This window comes from Myotis davidii, unplaced genomic scaffold (assembly GCF_000327345.1).
Source record: "Myotis davidii unplaced genomic scaffold, ASM32734v1 scaffold461, whole genome shotgun sequence".
Classification (NCBI taxonomy): Eukaryota; Metazoa; Chordata; class Mammalia; order Chiroptera; family Vespertilionidae; genus Myotis; species Myotis davidii.
The window spans coordinates 2,692,572-2,706,340 of NW_006295825.1; the positions used below are offsets into that span (position 1 = coordinate 2,692,572).

The 13,769-nt window shown below is 41.7% G+C and overlaps 1 protein-coding gene and 1 long non-coding RNA gene across 6 annotated transcripts in view; one reads left to right on the forward strand and one right to left on the reverse strand.

Annotated features, from left to right (window-relative positions):
• Positions 1-13,769, forward strand: part of CSNK1G1 (casein kinase 1 gamma 1) — a 160,209-nt gene that overhangs the window by 145,233 nt on the left and 1,207 nt on the right. For 3 of the 5 annotated variants that reach the window (XM_006770781.2, XM_006770783.2, XM_015568521.1), the window contains 2 exons: positions 5,974-6,080; positions 9,841-9,864. In XM_006770781.2, the coding sequence (XP_006770844.1) occupies positions 5,974-6,080; positions 9,841-9,864 (131 nt within the window). The remainder of the gene's footprint in view (positions 1-5,973; positions 6,081-9,840; positions 9,865-13,769) is intronic. The other 2 variants (XM_006770784.1, XM_006770782.2) reach the window with 1 other exon arrangement.
• The window catches only part of LOC107184240, a 9,631-nt gene continuing 4,586 nt past the window's right edge, over positions 8,725-13,769 (reverse strand). Inside the window, exons 2-3 of the long non-coding RNA XR_001515068.1 lie at positions 12,988-12,991; positions 8,725-8,735 (exon numbers count right to left, since the gene is read on the reverse strand). This is a non-coding gene — a long non-coding RNA (uncharacterized LOC107184240). The remainder of the gene's footprint in view (positions 8,736-12,987; positions 12,992-13,769) is intronic.

Sequence of the window (13,769 nt, forward strand, 5' to 3'; positions counted from 1 at the left end):
TAAAAGATAATTAACTTCAAGGAAAACAAGAAATTATATAGGAATACTTTATAGCACACTTGCAAATAGCTTTTAATAGTCATAATGCAAACACTAACAATTGATCTAATCAAAATTATAGGATAAATTATAATAGGAGAATAGATGGATGGAAAAAGTGAATATAATGCCAAAAATTATTAATTAAGATGTATATTGTTCAGAGATATGTAGGTAAAAAACAAGAGTCAGCTATCAAGAAAGGGGGAAAGAGACAGCTGTTTTGGCTGTTAAAAGAAATATGAGTCACTTTTATAATTTAAAATTTCCTAGTAATCACATTTAAAAAGTGAAAAGAGTCCTAGCTCAGTGGTTGGCAAACTGGCCCCTTGAGAGTGGCTCTTTCACAAAATACCACATGCGGGCACGCACGTACAGTGCGTTTGAAACTTCGTGGCCCATGCCATAGGGCCAAAGAGCCGCATGTGGCTCGTGAGCCGTGGTTTGCCAACCACTGCCCTAGCTGGTTTGGCTTAGTGGATAGAGCATCAGTCGGAGGACTGAAGGGTCCCGGATTCGATTCCGGTCAAGGGCACATGCCAGGATTGCGGGCTCCATCCCCAGTAGGACACATGGAGGAGGCAGCCAATCAGTGATTCTTTCTCATCATTGATCTTTCCATCTCTCCTCCTCCCTTCCTCTCTGAAATCAATAAAAAGATATATTTTTTAAAGTAAAAAGAAACATGGGAAACTAACTTTAATAATACATTTAATCCAGTATATCTAAAATAGTTCAACTTGTAGTCAATATTAAAAATATTAGAAATATTTTACCTTTTTAAAACTAAGTTTTTGAAATCTGGCATATAGTTTACTCTTACATCCAGATTAAGAACAAACATCTTAATTTGGACTAGCCACATTTTAAGTACTCAGTAGTCACATGTGGCTAGTAGCTACTGTATTAGACAGTGCAGCTCTAGAATGTTTATTGCTGGCTTGTTTCTAATACCAGAAAATCATGCTTAGCCTAACCTTGATGACCTGCAGATGCCATGACCTACCCAGTAGGGAGTGCAGAACTCTGGGAAGTTTGCTCTGATGAAGCACACGGACACTCCCATTCCAACTTATTTAATAGGCAGTCCCCTATGGCCCCATCCTCCCAATATTTCCATAGTTGTTCCATATGTAGAGGCCCAAATTCAAGAAGACAGTATATTTTTCTCTTTCAAAAAGATGACTCTAAAGTTGTTTAAATTAAAACATATAGGAAATATCTATACATACCGTATGTGGGACCAAAGAAGAGCCTGAGACTTAAGAATGACATTTAACATTTAATCATTATTTATTTGCTTATATCTTTATAATTTTTAATTATTTACAATTCTTGTTAAGGTCAGTATTATAGATAGGAAAACTAAATAGAGAATTGCCAAATAGGTTAGTTGTGAGAAATAGGATTGAAATGTTGATTATCAGTTAAAGCACTTCTTCCTTTGATGCACAGCTCTGATTTTTTTTCACATTAATATTTCAAAAAAAAATGGGAGTAATAACTCAAATTTTTTAGACTCCCCAAAGAGATATTACCAATATTAAGGACTAAAGTCAAAATAGTACTTCACCTTAGTCTCTTTCATAGATATTAATCCCATAGATATTAATTACTTTGTTCTTGTGTGATATAGGCAGGAAATGTGGGATTAATTTTAATAGCAATTACAGCAAAATAAATGTCATTATTCCACATACAGAAATAAAGTTTAGCCCAGCCGGGTGTGGCTCAGCGTTTGGGCATCGACCCAGGAAGCATGAGGTCACTGCTTCAATTTCCAGGTCAGGGCACATGCCAGGTTGTGGGTTCAATCCCCAGTAGAGAACATGCAAGAGGTAGCTGGTGGATGATTGTTTTTCATCATTGACATTTCTCTCTCTCCCTCTCTCTCTTCCACTCTGAAATCAATAAAAACATTTTTTTTTATGTTATACTCAGTGGATAGAGTATCAGCCTGCGAAGCAAAGGGTGCCAGGTTCAATTCCAGGGCACATACCTCAGTTGCAGGCTCCTCACCGGCCTGGACCCTGGTCGGGGCTCGTGCAGGAGGCAGCCAATTGATGTGTTTCTCTCAAATCGATATTTTTCTCTGTCTTTCCCTCTCTCTTCCATTCTCTCTAAAAATCAATGGAAAAATATCCTCGGGTGAGGATTAAACAACAACAACAACAAAAACTTATTTTTTTTAAAGAAATAGCTTACTTAAAAAATTCAATTGAAAAAATATAAAAATGATATTGTTTAAAGTACTAATTCACTATATTCAAAAGGTTATAATTTTTCAAATTGTTTTTGCTCTATATCATTGTGCTTAGCTTAGTAATTATGAAGTTGATAGTACCAATATTATTGACATAGTCTAACCGTTAAAAAGCAAGGCTCACAGAGGATATTGTGGTAGAGCTAAGCCTGAATCCAGCTCTTCGGTCACCTACACTAGCGTTTTTTCCACTGCACATATAGGCAGCAGTTCAGTGGTTTAACGAACTGTAGCTCCATCTTGAAATAATTCTGTGGATGCTCTGAGGCTCAGATTGATTCCTAAAGGGCAGTTAGGTTTAAGGCTAGACAACTGGTACTAAGGTTCCCATTTGTGCCTGATTGATTTGAGACCAAGTTCTCATTGATACAGACAACTGTCTAGTCTGTAAAGTGAGGATAACCTCTCCCTTCGATTGCCTGAGGACATTGCTTGTGGGCCTTCATAGCAAGGAGAAATTGGAGAGTATGAGACATGTGAAACGCCATGAGCAAGCACCATGACCCAAAGTCACCAGGTAAATCACAGGGTGGTGCTTATTCCCACTTTGTTCATGTTAGTAGAGGCCAAGACGTTTTACTTCACATCTTGTCTAGTTGCTGAGTTGTTCTTTAAGAAACTTACTGTGGCCGTAACCGGTTTGGCTTAGTGGATGGAGCATCGGCCTGCGGACTGGGAGGTCCCAGGTTCGATTCCGGTCAGGGGCATGTGCCTTGGTTGTGGCACATGCCCAGTGGGAGGTGTGCAGGAGGCGGCTGATCGATGTTTCTCTCTCGTCGATGTTTCTAACTCTCTATCTCTCTCCCTTCCTCTCTGTGATAAATCAATAAAATATATATATTTTTTAGAAAAAAGAAAGAAAAGAAACTTACTATGATTTCTCCTTTAACCTTTGTGCTCACAGAATGAATTTACAGCACTATCGTTAGTGTGCAGCCAGAATGTGCCCACACGAAGCAGATGTAGGCTGAGGAAACGAACGGAGCAACATTAGCTTGAGGAGCTGTGGTTCTCCAGTCTGTAAACCCTCTCTCCTCAAACTTTTGTTTTTGTTGGTTTTCCCCCCAACTTTTTATTTTGAAATTTACAGAAAAGTTGCAGGGTGTAGAGGATGGAATGAGCTTGTTTATGTCCTTAACCTAGATTAACAAATGATTAAGATGTTGTCATATTTGCTTTAATTCTGTATGAGGGGTTGAAGGAGGCAGGGGAGTGTTCACTAAACGATTTAAATGTAAACATTACATTTTATCTCAGAATATTTCAACCTACATCTCCTAAGAACAGAAACATTCTCTTGTGTAACGCTAACACCATTTTATAGCCAAGAAAATTAATAATTCCATAATATCTAATGTATAGTACATGTCACATTTCCCCCAATTGTCCCCAAAATTAATTCTACTGTGTTTCAGATTTTATCAAGGTTTGTCCTTGCATTTGGTTGTTATGCCTCTTCAGTCTCTTTCAATTTCTTGGTTTTTGAATTCTTAATCTCCTCTTTTAATCTGTAATAGTCACCCGTCTTTCTTTTTTGAAGAGCCCAGTCTTTTTGTCCTATAGAATGGTCCCACATTTTGGATTTGTCAGTTTGTTCCATCATACTTAGATACAGATAAAACTTTTTTTTTGCAAGAATACTACATAGATAATGTCATGTAGTATTTATTATATCACTAGAGGCCCGGTGCACAGATTTGTGCACCGGTTGGGTCCCTCAACCTAGCCTGTGGGATTGAAATCGGCTCTACAACATCCCCTAAGGGGTCCCGGATTGTGAGAGGGTGCAGACCAGGCCAAGGGATCCCATAGGTGTACAAATTTATGCACCAGGCCTCTAGTATGCATATAAGATCTTTGGTTAATCTCTTCCCGCCCTCCCCCCTTCCCCCTTCCCTCTGAGATTCATCATCTCTTCCATGTTCCCATGCCTGTGGTTTCTGCTCCTGCGTTGAGCATCTGCCCGCTGGTGGTCAGTGCACATCATAGCTACTGGTTGGATGGTCGAAGGTCAGCCGGTTGCCTAGGATTCTATATATATATAGACATATACATGTCAGGAGATAAATAATATCGATGGTTCCATTAAGCAGAGATGCTAAATTGGATCCGTAGCAGAAATGTGGGGTCTCCCTTGGGTAAGTCCAAATTTAATGATGTAGGTTTCTTTAACCATACAACATTGTTTTAATTTTTTAAAAGCATGTATTATTAATGACAATAAATATTGTTGATTTAGTCATAATGGTGGGCATAGACTACTAATAAGTAGTATTCACCTTGTCTGCTCTTTTTTCTTTGAATAAATACCCTAAAGACTCCACCTCCCACCTTCCTCTTTATGACTATGTATGAAATTTTTACGAATTAATTGCTGGTAAGGACCCCAGAGGTAGAAGTAGATTAGAATAAACATTTATAAAGGGAGAATAACAGTAATACAAATATTTATTGGGCCATTGCTATGTACCATGGCACTGGGCTAAGCACTTTCTGTGGATTGTCTACACAGTAACCCAATTAGGTAAGCAGCATTGTTTCCCCGTTTTACAGATTAGGAAGCTCAGGCACAGAAAGATTGAGGATCTTGCCCCAGGGCCCACAGCAAGTAAGTAAGTGATGGAGCTAGGGTTCAAACCCAGGGCCAACTAAACCTAGAGCCCATTACTGTGCTATGCTGCCTCCATTATTGTGCACCAGGTATTATATCAGACACTGTCTTATACATTTTCTTGTATAATTCTCACATCAAACTGTAAGAAACAGTCTCAAGTAAATGAAGTTACTTACCCAAAGGCATATGATATCCGAACCGTTTATTCTATTTTGTGGTTCTCTCCCATATTTCAGCCAAGATCTTTAACAACAGAGTGGTTTGTGCAGCGGGGTCCCCTTTTCCACTCCCCAGCACCCACATAAGCAGGAATCATGTGTTGGAAATGAAACCAGGTGACAGAAGCAACTGCACAAGCAAGAGAAGCCTGATCGGGTCCACATTAACCAGATGACAGGAGAGCCTTCAGTTACAATTCGGGGACCATCAGTGAGACCTGGGATGACACTGAACCTGAAATAAAGGTGGTTGAAATAAGACTGGTCTTCCAGGGGAACGTTTCCTTATCGTCTGCCCTCTCACCAGAGAGGACGTGGCAATCTTTTTATTTGAGTAACTTCAAACTGATGGTCAAAGCCATGAAGAAATTTTTGAAGGAAAGTGTGATTGCTTATAGTTTCTGATGCCCACTATTAATCTCCTTTGTAGAATTTTTTAACATCATCACTGAATCTATATATAATTATAGCATAATAAGAGGAATAGAATTAAAGAGAGTAATATGACCTATTGCATAGGATTTTTGTAAGGATTAAAATTACACACACACACACACAAACACAAAATCTAGTAGTGTCCTTGACACAGAGTAGGCATTCATATGGAAGTTATCATCATTATATGTTTACATCATTGAATTTTGTGTCCTCACATGATAAGATCTGGGAACCTTTCCTAACTTAGGACAGTTGGCCCTCAACCTAGGAAAACAAACATTCCAGACACTGCCTGACTAATTCCTAAGCAAGAGACCAGATCTCCCTTAGTGACTCTCTCTGGCACTGGCAGGAGGCTCCTATTGTCGTGGTGTCTGTCACACTCTGTCTTTCTGTTTCAGGTGGTTAGCTCAACCAATGGAGAGCTGAATGTCGATGACCCCACAGGAGCCCACTCCAATGCACCAATCACAGCTCACGCTGAGGTGGAAGTAGTGGAGGAAGCTAAGTATGTTCATCTTTCAAGGGGGCTCTCGAGTCATAGATTGAAAAATCTTTTACCTGTCTCTTCCTCTCTGTGTGCTGCTCATCTCAGACTGAATTCCTCATGCTTGTGTCCATAGCTATTTTCTTTTGACCATTTTATTTTTGCATGGTATTGTAAGGCTGCTGCTGCTGCCCTTCTTTAGTTGTGATTTCCGGAAGACAGTCATATTTCTCTAGTCCACATGAGGCAAAAGACATAGTGAACGAAAAGAATCATGATAGAAGACCTATAATAGAGAGTAGTCATGAGCCTCTTGGTGCCCTGGATCTTCTTACTCCCTGTAGGACACAGAAAAATGCTTATCTCAACCATGGGCTGTGCTGAACAGCATAAAACTTCTGGTTCTTGGCTAACCACTCTGCATATATAGCCCTGGAGCAAGGGTTTCAGGGCGATTTTGTTCTCACTTAAATGATTCTGGATTCAGAGAGACTCAGATAAGTCAGGCAAGGAAAATAGTCTCTGTACCTATGTGGGAAGGATCTTGAGAAGGAAAGGAAATCACACTAATCCCAAAAGAGTGAGGAGATTCCCCCACCCCCTTTTCTGATGCTCTTGCATGTGAATGTCTCGCCCTGTCCATACCACAGCCCTTGGTGCTCTCTGCATGGTCTGTGTTTAAACTCTTAGAATATGGGGTAGAAGGCGAAATAACTGCTGATTCTACTACAAAAGCAGCAATCCTATCACTTTATCTTCTTGCCCCATCCCAAATTCAAATCCAGGTTTAACCTTCAAGAAGACACGAGGTAGGAAGAGAAAAGTCCTTTACAAATCAGTTACTGCTGCCGAGCCTGATTTGGATAATTTTTCTTGTAAATCCTTTGAGAACATTCAGGCTACCCCAGCGTCCTGTTCGGTACAGTGATATTGCATCCTAAGTGGTCTCTTGAGCCTCCAAGACCAGCATTCTTCTTCCTTCCAGACACACTTTGCGTGGTTGTCCCTCCTGCCCAATCCTTTACTGCCCCATCTACAGGCTTGGCTCGCTTTGCTTCCAGGAGATCCTTTTCTTAAAGCAGGTCCCGAGGATTCCTACCCAGTAGATAAAAAGCAAGTGAGGATGACTTAAACTGTCTCCTGTCGAGTCCCTGCTGACTGTGGGCAGCTTCTGGTGCTCCTCTCCTGGTTTATATAAGGCCCTGCCACATACATAGGAGGGCAGGGGAGTTTCTAATGCCAGGAAGAGACTATTTCAGTAAGGAAACATGCTCCCATCTTCAGGGACTTCGGAGATACTAATGGTATTCCCAGTTTTTCAGTTTCCATAACAGAACTTTCTTCTGCTAACTAGACAGTGTGTTTATTCCTTCCCTATGGGTTTTCAACCTTGGGTGTACTTTGGACAAATTTCTGAATCCTGACCCTAGAGATTCTGATTTAATTTATCTGGAATATGGGCCAAGTATTAGGAATTTGTAAAGTTGAGGTGATTTGAATGTTTAGTCAGGGTTAGGAACCACTGCACTAGGTGTGGTCTGATCCAACATTGTCTGGGCTTGAAAGATGGCTGTACCCATTCCCACCCCCACTTCACTTCCAACTCACTGCCGTGGCTACTATTTTGAAGACTAGAAATTTAGCTCTGCTTTTAATAACATTTTGAATATCAAGATAGAATGGGCTTTAATCTTATAATGTGCCCTATACAGGTTTATCTTTTGAACCCATTCATCTCATTTCATTTCAGTAAATGTATACACTAATTGTGTATGTGAGTGTGGTGTTTGTGTCCTGTATGTAAGATAGGGGGTCATTCATAAAGAGATTCCAATTTTGTGTATTCTGTTCTGGTGTAATCTAAACTCTAGGATGTAAAGAGAGTTTAATGTCTCCCCATTTAGCAAAAAGGAACCATTGTGTCTCTTTGCTACCCGTTTCAGGTTTCGGCCTTAAAGATGGGGAGACCAGAGGGGAGCAATTGTATTTAACCAAATGTCATCCAAAAGCTTATAATTTAGGGCATTTTGTGTGCTGATTCCCCTAGTGCAGTGGTCAGCAAACTGTGGCTCGGCAAACCGCGGCTCTTTGGCCCCTTGTGTGTGGCTCTGCTCTTTATTCATTTATCAATTGAATACCAAAGAGCCACATGTGGCTCACGAGCTGCGGTTTGCTGACCATGGCTCTAGTAGAATAAATTATGCCTTAGTCATTGTAATAGTATCTAACAAAGGGGTTGGCCTAGAGAAGGGGTTTGTAATTGTTTAGTGAAGAAAAGTGACAGTTGAATTCAGTTCCTCTCAGATACTTTCTCTAAGATTTTAGAGTAAGAAGGAATTAATAGTTCTTGGGCTAAGCTCAATCTTTTTGTGGATGTTATAGAATAGTGGTCCGCAAACTGCAGCTCGTGAGCCACAGGCAGCTCTTTGGCCCCTTGAGTGTGGCTCTTCCACAAAATACCACATGCAGGCGCGCACGTACAGTGCGATTGGAACTTCGTGGCCCATGTACAGAAGTTGGTATTTTATGGAAGAGCCACACTCAAGGGGCCAAAGAGCCACATGTGGCTCGCGAGCCGTGGTTTGCTGACCACGGCCCTAGTGATTTCATGAGCTATCAATCCATCTTCACCAGTGAACTTTCAGGGCACAGCCATATGTTTTTCTTCTTGGTCTTCTATTTGTGTGGGGGGGGGGCCAGGCCAGCAAGCCATGTGTCCACCTAATTGATCATTTTCACAGGAAGAGGTCACAGCTAGAGTAGCACAAGGTGTCCCAGACAGCCCCTCAATATAGGCAGCTGTGATGCCATTTGTCCTTGCAGCCTAGTTGTAAAAAAAAAAAAAAAAGAGGATATTGCCCAAATTGAGATTTAACTAGGGTACTGGGGAGACTATGTGAAACCCTCACTTCCAAGCTTTTAGTTTGGGGTTCCTTGCCCAGCTTGTTTTGTGTAAAGGAGAAGAGAACTTAGAGGGTCTTAATTTTTGTTCCATATACAAATGAACATCTAACGTCCCTTTTTGCTAGCTACAGGACACATGCCCTAGTTTAAGTATGATTAGAAGGGTAGTAAGGCAAGGCAGCTTTTTGGTTGACTTTTGTTACAGTAAGAATGCTGGGATTTCTGGTTATCCACTGACTTCTGCTGTAAATTAGCAAATATGGGCTTCATTTCCCCTGAAAATTAATAAGAATGAGATTTAGGCCCTTTTCTGCAGTTATACCTTCATCCAGAGCAGTGATCCTCCTCACTCTGAGTCCTCTCCTAATAAAATAAGTGTCTCTTAAGCCTGTCTCCCCTTGAGAAGAGGAGCTAACTGCTGACGCTTTGGTCAGGCATGTTAGACTTGTAAAAGCCTCAGAATAGTCGGGAGGTTAGCTTAACAAATTGCACACTAACACTTCATGTGGGAACCATTTGGCTTGGCTTTGGTGCTCGATTGAATTCTTACAAGCAGGATCATTTGCTCCATTACCGTCCTGGAACATGCCCAGGAAAGCCCACTCTGGGGCACCCATCAACTCTCTTTCTGTTTTGTTTTACCCCTCACTGAGATCCAGCTGCCATCATGATGCTTCTATCAGGCACCTGCCCCCTCCACTCTAGTGTGGGGACCAAGTGGCCTGGGCCTACCTTGACAGAGGAAGCAACTAAACACAGACACAACATACTGCATGTTTGCATGGCTCACAGGGAGTCGCTTCTATCTCACGTCTGTGGACTAATATCTCTTTCTCTCTCTTCCTTTCTGTGTTTTTTCTCTTTATACACTCTGTAGCTGCCTGAAAATGCTCAACCTGTGGTGAGTCCCTCTCTCCAGTCCACATGCTAGGGGAGTGGACCAGACTGAGCTGGATTGGCAAAGCCAAACAAAATGCCTTAAGAACACTGAATGGCTTCCATATGCCACCTTTGCCATAACCACCCAGACTGGGGAACTAGATCCGCAAGGTGGGAACGGGGCAGGCCTGTATCTAGGAATTAATCTATTCCTTCTTTCCTTTCAAACCCATCTAATTGCTGCCTCCTCCTGTCAAAACAATATCTATCCCACAGTATTCAAAATTACTTTTTAATTGAATGAATTTTTTCTCAAATTAATACACCCAGATGTTATCATTCAGAGAGGGACAGAGGTAGGAGGACAGAGTTACTGTGTCAGTTGTTTAATATTATTCTTCACAACTCCAAGGACAATTGTTGCTGGATAATCTCACATTCTACAGCATGGTCTCTACCTGAAAATGAACTGCTTTGGAAAAATCTGTGACTTCTCTTTTTCATTTAGCTGGTTCTTCCATTGTAGAATATGTCTCTCAAAAAAAGAGAGCTCCATGGGACGAGATGGATATTTTGTCATTGTTATTTTGTTTGTGTGTTTTTCATTTATTGTCCTTTTTTCCTTTTTTGTTGTCCTCTCTTCCTATAAGAGAGTATAGTGGGCCAGGGGCTGATTTGGCTAATGAGATATTGGAGCCTCTCTTTTCCAGGTTTCTCAAATGCATTCTTAGGAACAACATGAGGTGTATAGGAAGGGAACCCCTAAAGAATCCATCCACGTTTGGTGAGGCGCATTCTTGCTATAAGACAGAGCCCCTTCCCCAGCTCTCTTCCTGGACACTGCCTGTGACCCTCCAGGTCCTCCTGAACTAGGTGGTTTCTTGCGGTCTGGAATTGTACTCTCCCACATTGTCTGCATGCATGGGACCATATTCTGTGTGGTGATAATGGCCTGCTGGCCTCTATTTGTCTTCTGTGACTGAGTTGAACATTGTTTTCTGAACCCTAAGCCAAGTGGCCTACAGGGTTTCTCAGGGACAGGGATGTATTAAAGGTAACAACTGGATTTTATGAAGATAGAATTCGTAGTCTTACAGCATCGAGGAGTACATTGGGCCTGTTTATTTAACATAAGTCTGTGTGATATGACTGCTTTTGTCTGTTTTTCTCTGTGAGATATCAGTCATGTGATTCTGACTGCAAATATAAGGCCTACTGTATGCTCATCCAACTCAGTGCTTGGAACTCTAGGAGGTCCCAAGGCCTTTCCCAAAGAGCTTAGGTACTATCTTGCTAGAGAGATAAGACATACATACTTGAAAGGACAACTGATTCTCCAGGGTACTTATGTCATTGTCCCTTGAGAGGTCACTGTGGACAGGATGGTCAAGGAAGACTTCATGGACACTGCGGGACCTGAGCCAGCTATTAGAGCAAGGCAAGAGTGTACAAGTACAGCAAGTTCAAGCACGAGAAGCATAGCAAAGGAATAAGTGAAGGGAGAAAGCAGGACATAGTAAGAGAACATACCTTTTACACAAGCCATGCCACAGCTCTCATCACCCCCTTCTGGAGCAGTCACTACCTGAGCAAGAGGTGTTACCTATTCCAAAGGCAGGAGTAGGAGGGAATACCCCAGGTCAGGGATGTGCCAGGGCTATGGCTGTTGCTCAGGAGGCAGCCTTTTCTATGAGCACTTGGAAGGCTCATCGAAAAGGCAAAATAAGTGGTTCAGAGGCCTAAAGGAAGAGCACTTGGTGGCTTGTGAATATGGAAAATGGATCGACTTTCACTCCAGCATGTTTCACTCTAGCATATTAAGATCTTCTGATTATCCAATCAAAGAAGCAACTGGAAGCAAACCCAAGACCCAAGAAGGGCTCATTCCTTGCCTTCATTCTCTTCTGATAGTAAGACATCTGTATGGTGTCCATTTGGGTTTGGTCTGGATTTGACCAAGTTTAATGGGCCCTGTTGCCGGTAGTTACCACAGAAACCAAAGAGTTGAGCAGATTGTAGGGTCTGTTTCCTTGTGGGTAGAATTATTAAAAGCTTCTGCTACTGCTTAAGCTTTAACTACAGTAACCAGCAAAAATTATTCTGGGGTTCTAAACCATAGCTCACACTCTCCTCCAATTAGGTGAACAGCATTGCACATCAGGTTATGATACGCTTATAAACAGGCAATTTTTATGCCTTGCCTTGGAGGGGGTAAAAGAAAAGACCCGTCACTCGAAATGGACTAAAACAGTATTTCAAACTTTTCTTATGATGGCTTTTGCTTAAAAACACAAAATCATCATCTTAATATCCTCTAAAAGGAGTAAGAATAGAGATTGGCTTAGACGTTAGTGGTCCCTCTGAAAGTCGTGGTTAATAGGGAACAGGTAAATATATTTAAATATTGGTGTTCCCATGAGATTTAATTTGCCTTGTTTAATATTAATCTCAGGACATTCAACTTGGAAAATGTCTTTTTTCAAAATCGTATGTGTACAGAAAAAGATCATTTTCTTGAATCCTTCCTCAGGGATGTCATTGAGGACTGTTTTTGTTTTTGTTTGTTTTTTTAAAATATATTTTATTGATTTCTACAGAGAGGAAGGGAGAGGGATAGAGAGTTAGAAACATTGATGAGAGAGAAACATCGATCAGCTGCCTCCTGCACACCCCCTACTGGGGATGTGCCTGCAACCAAGGTACATGCCCTTGACTGGAATCGAACCTGGGACCCTTCAGTCCGCAGGCTGACACTCTATCCACTGAGCCAAACCCGTTAGGGCAAGGACTGTTTTAAACAATCAAAAGTGTTCTCATTTTTATTTAAAAGAATGTATTCAGTCTCCAAATAAACACTTTGTTTAGTAACTGTATTCATACCTGTTAATAGTACTTTACAAGTGACATTAATACTCTTAAAAAATCTTAAGACCCTCTTGAGGTGCTCTTATTTCCAAAATCCATGTTTGATTCATTCAGATATAAAACCCATTATTGTCTGTATAAATGTCTATTTTAACATTCTAAGAAATGTTCGACTTTTTAATAACTAGTCCAATGGGTATAGGAAATTACGAAGGGGTCTGGCTGAAAAGGAGAGAATCTTAGCTAAAGTGGTGAACTGGGGGTTTAGGAAGTAAGCAACAATTCTTTGTTTTTATATGAATACTAGAGGCCCGGTGCATGAAAATTCATGCACTGGAGGGGGGCGGTGTCCCTCAGCCTGGCCTGCCCCCTCTCACAGTCCCAGAACCCTCAGGGGCAGGAGGTGGCCCGGTGACCAGGGGAAGGCAATGCCCCATCACACCTCTGCTGCTGCCACTGCCGGCAGCGCAAGCCTTGGCTGGCCCTGGTTACCTGAGCCTCGGGCTGGCCCTAGGTGGCTGGGGGGCTGAGGGGACTGGGCGCCGCCATCTTGTGGCTGTGGCCGCTGCCATCTTTGAGGACGGGGCAGTCAGTTAGCATATTCCCTCCTTATTGGCCTTATGATACGCTTGCCTTATGATACGCGTGCCTTATGATACGCTTATTGGCGCCACCATCTTTGTGATGGCATGGGGGTTAATTAGCATATTCCCTCTTTATTAGATAGAATTCCTGGCATTAAGCCTGGAAGGATAGGCAAGCAACTCAAAGACAGTTTTCTCAGAAAAGCTTTTCTTTCAAGGGTTCAGCAAATCTGAATTATACTTCCAAAGTTACTCTCCAGCATCAGGCATCTTTGACTCATTCACCACCTTCTCATTTCCCATGTGTTAGCGTCCTAGAAAGGACCTATTTTGCACCAGCCATGCCACAGCCCTCATCACTCCCTTCTGGATTAGTCACTATCTGAACAAGAGGTGCTTCCTATTCCAAAGGCAGGAGTAAGGAGAGGATACTCATGCTTAGAGATGTGCCAGGGCTACGGCTGTTGCCCAGGAGGGA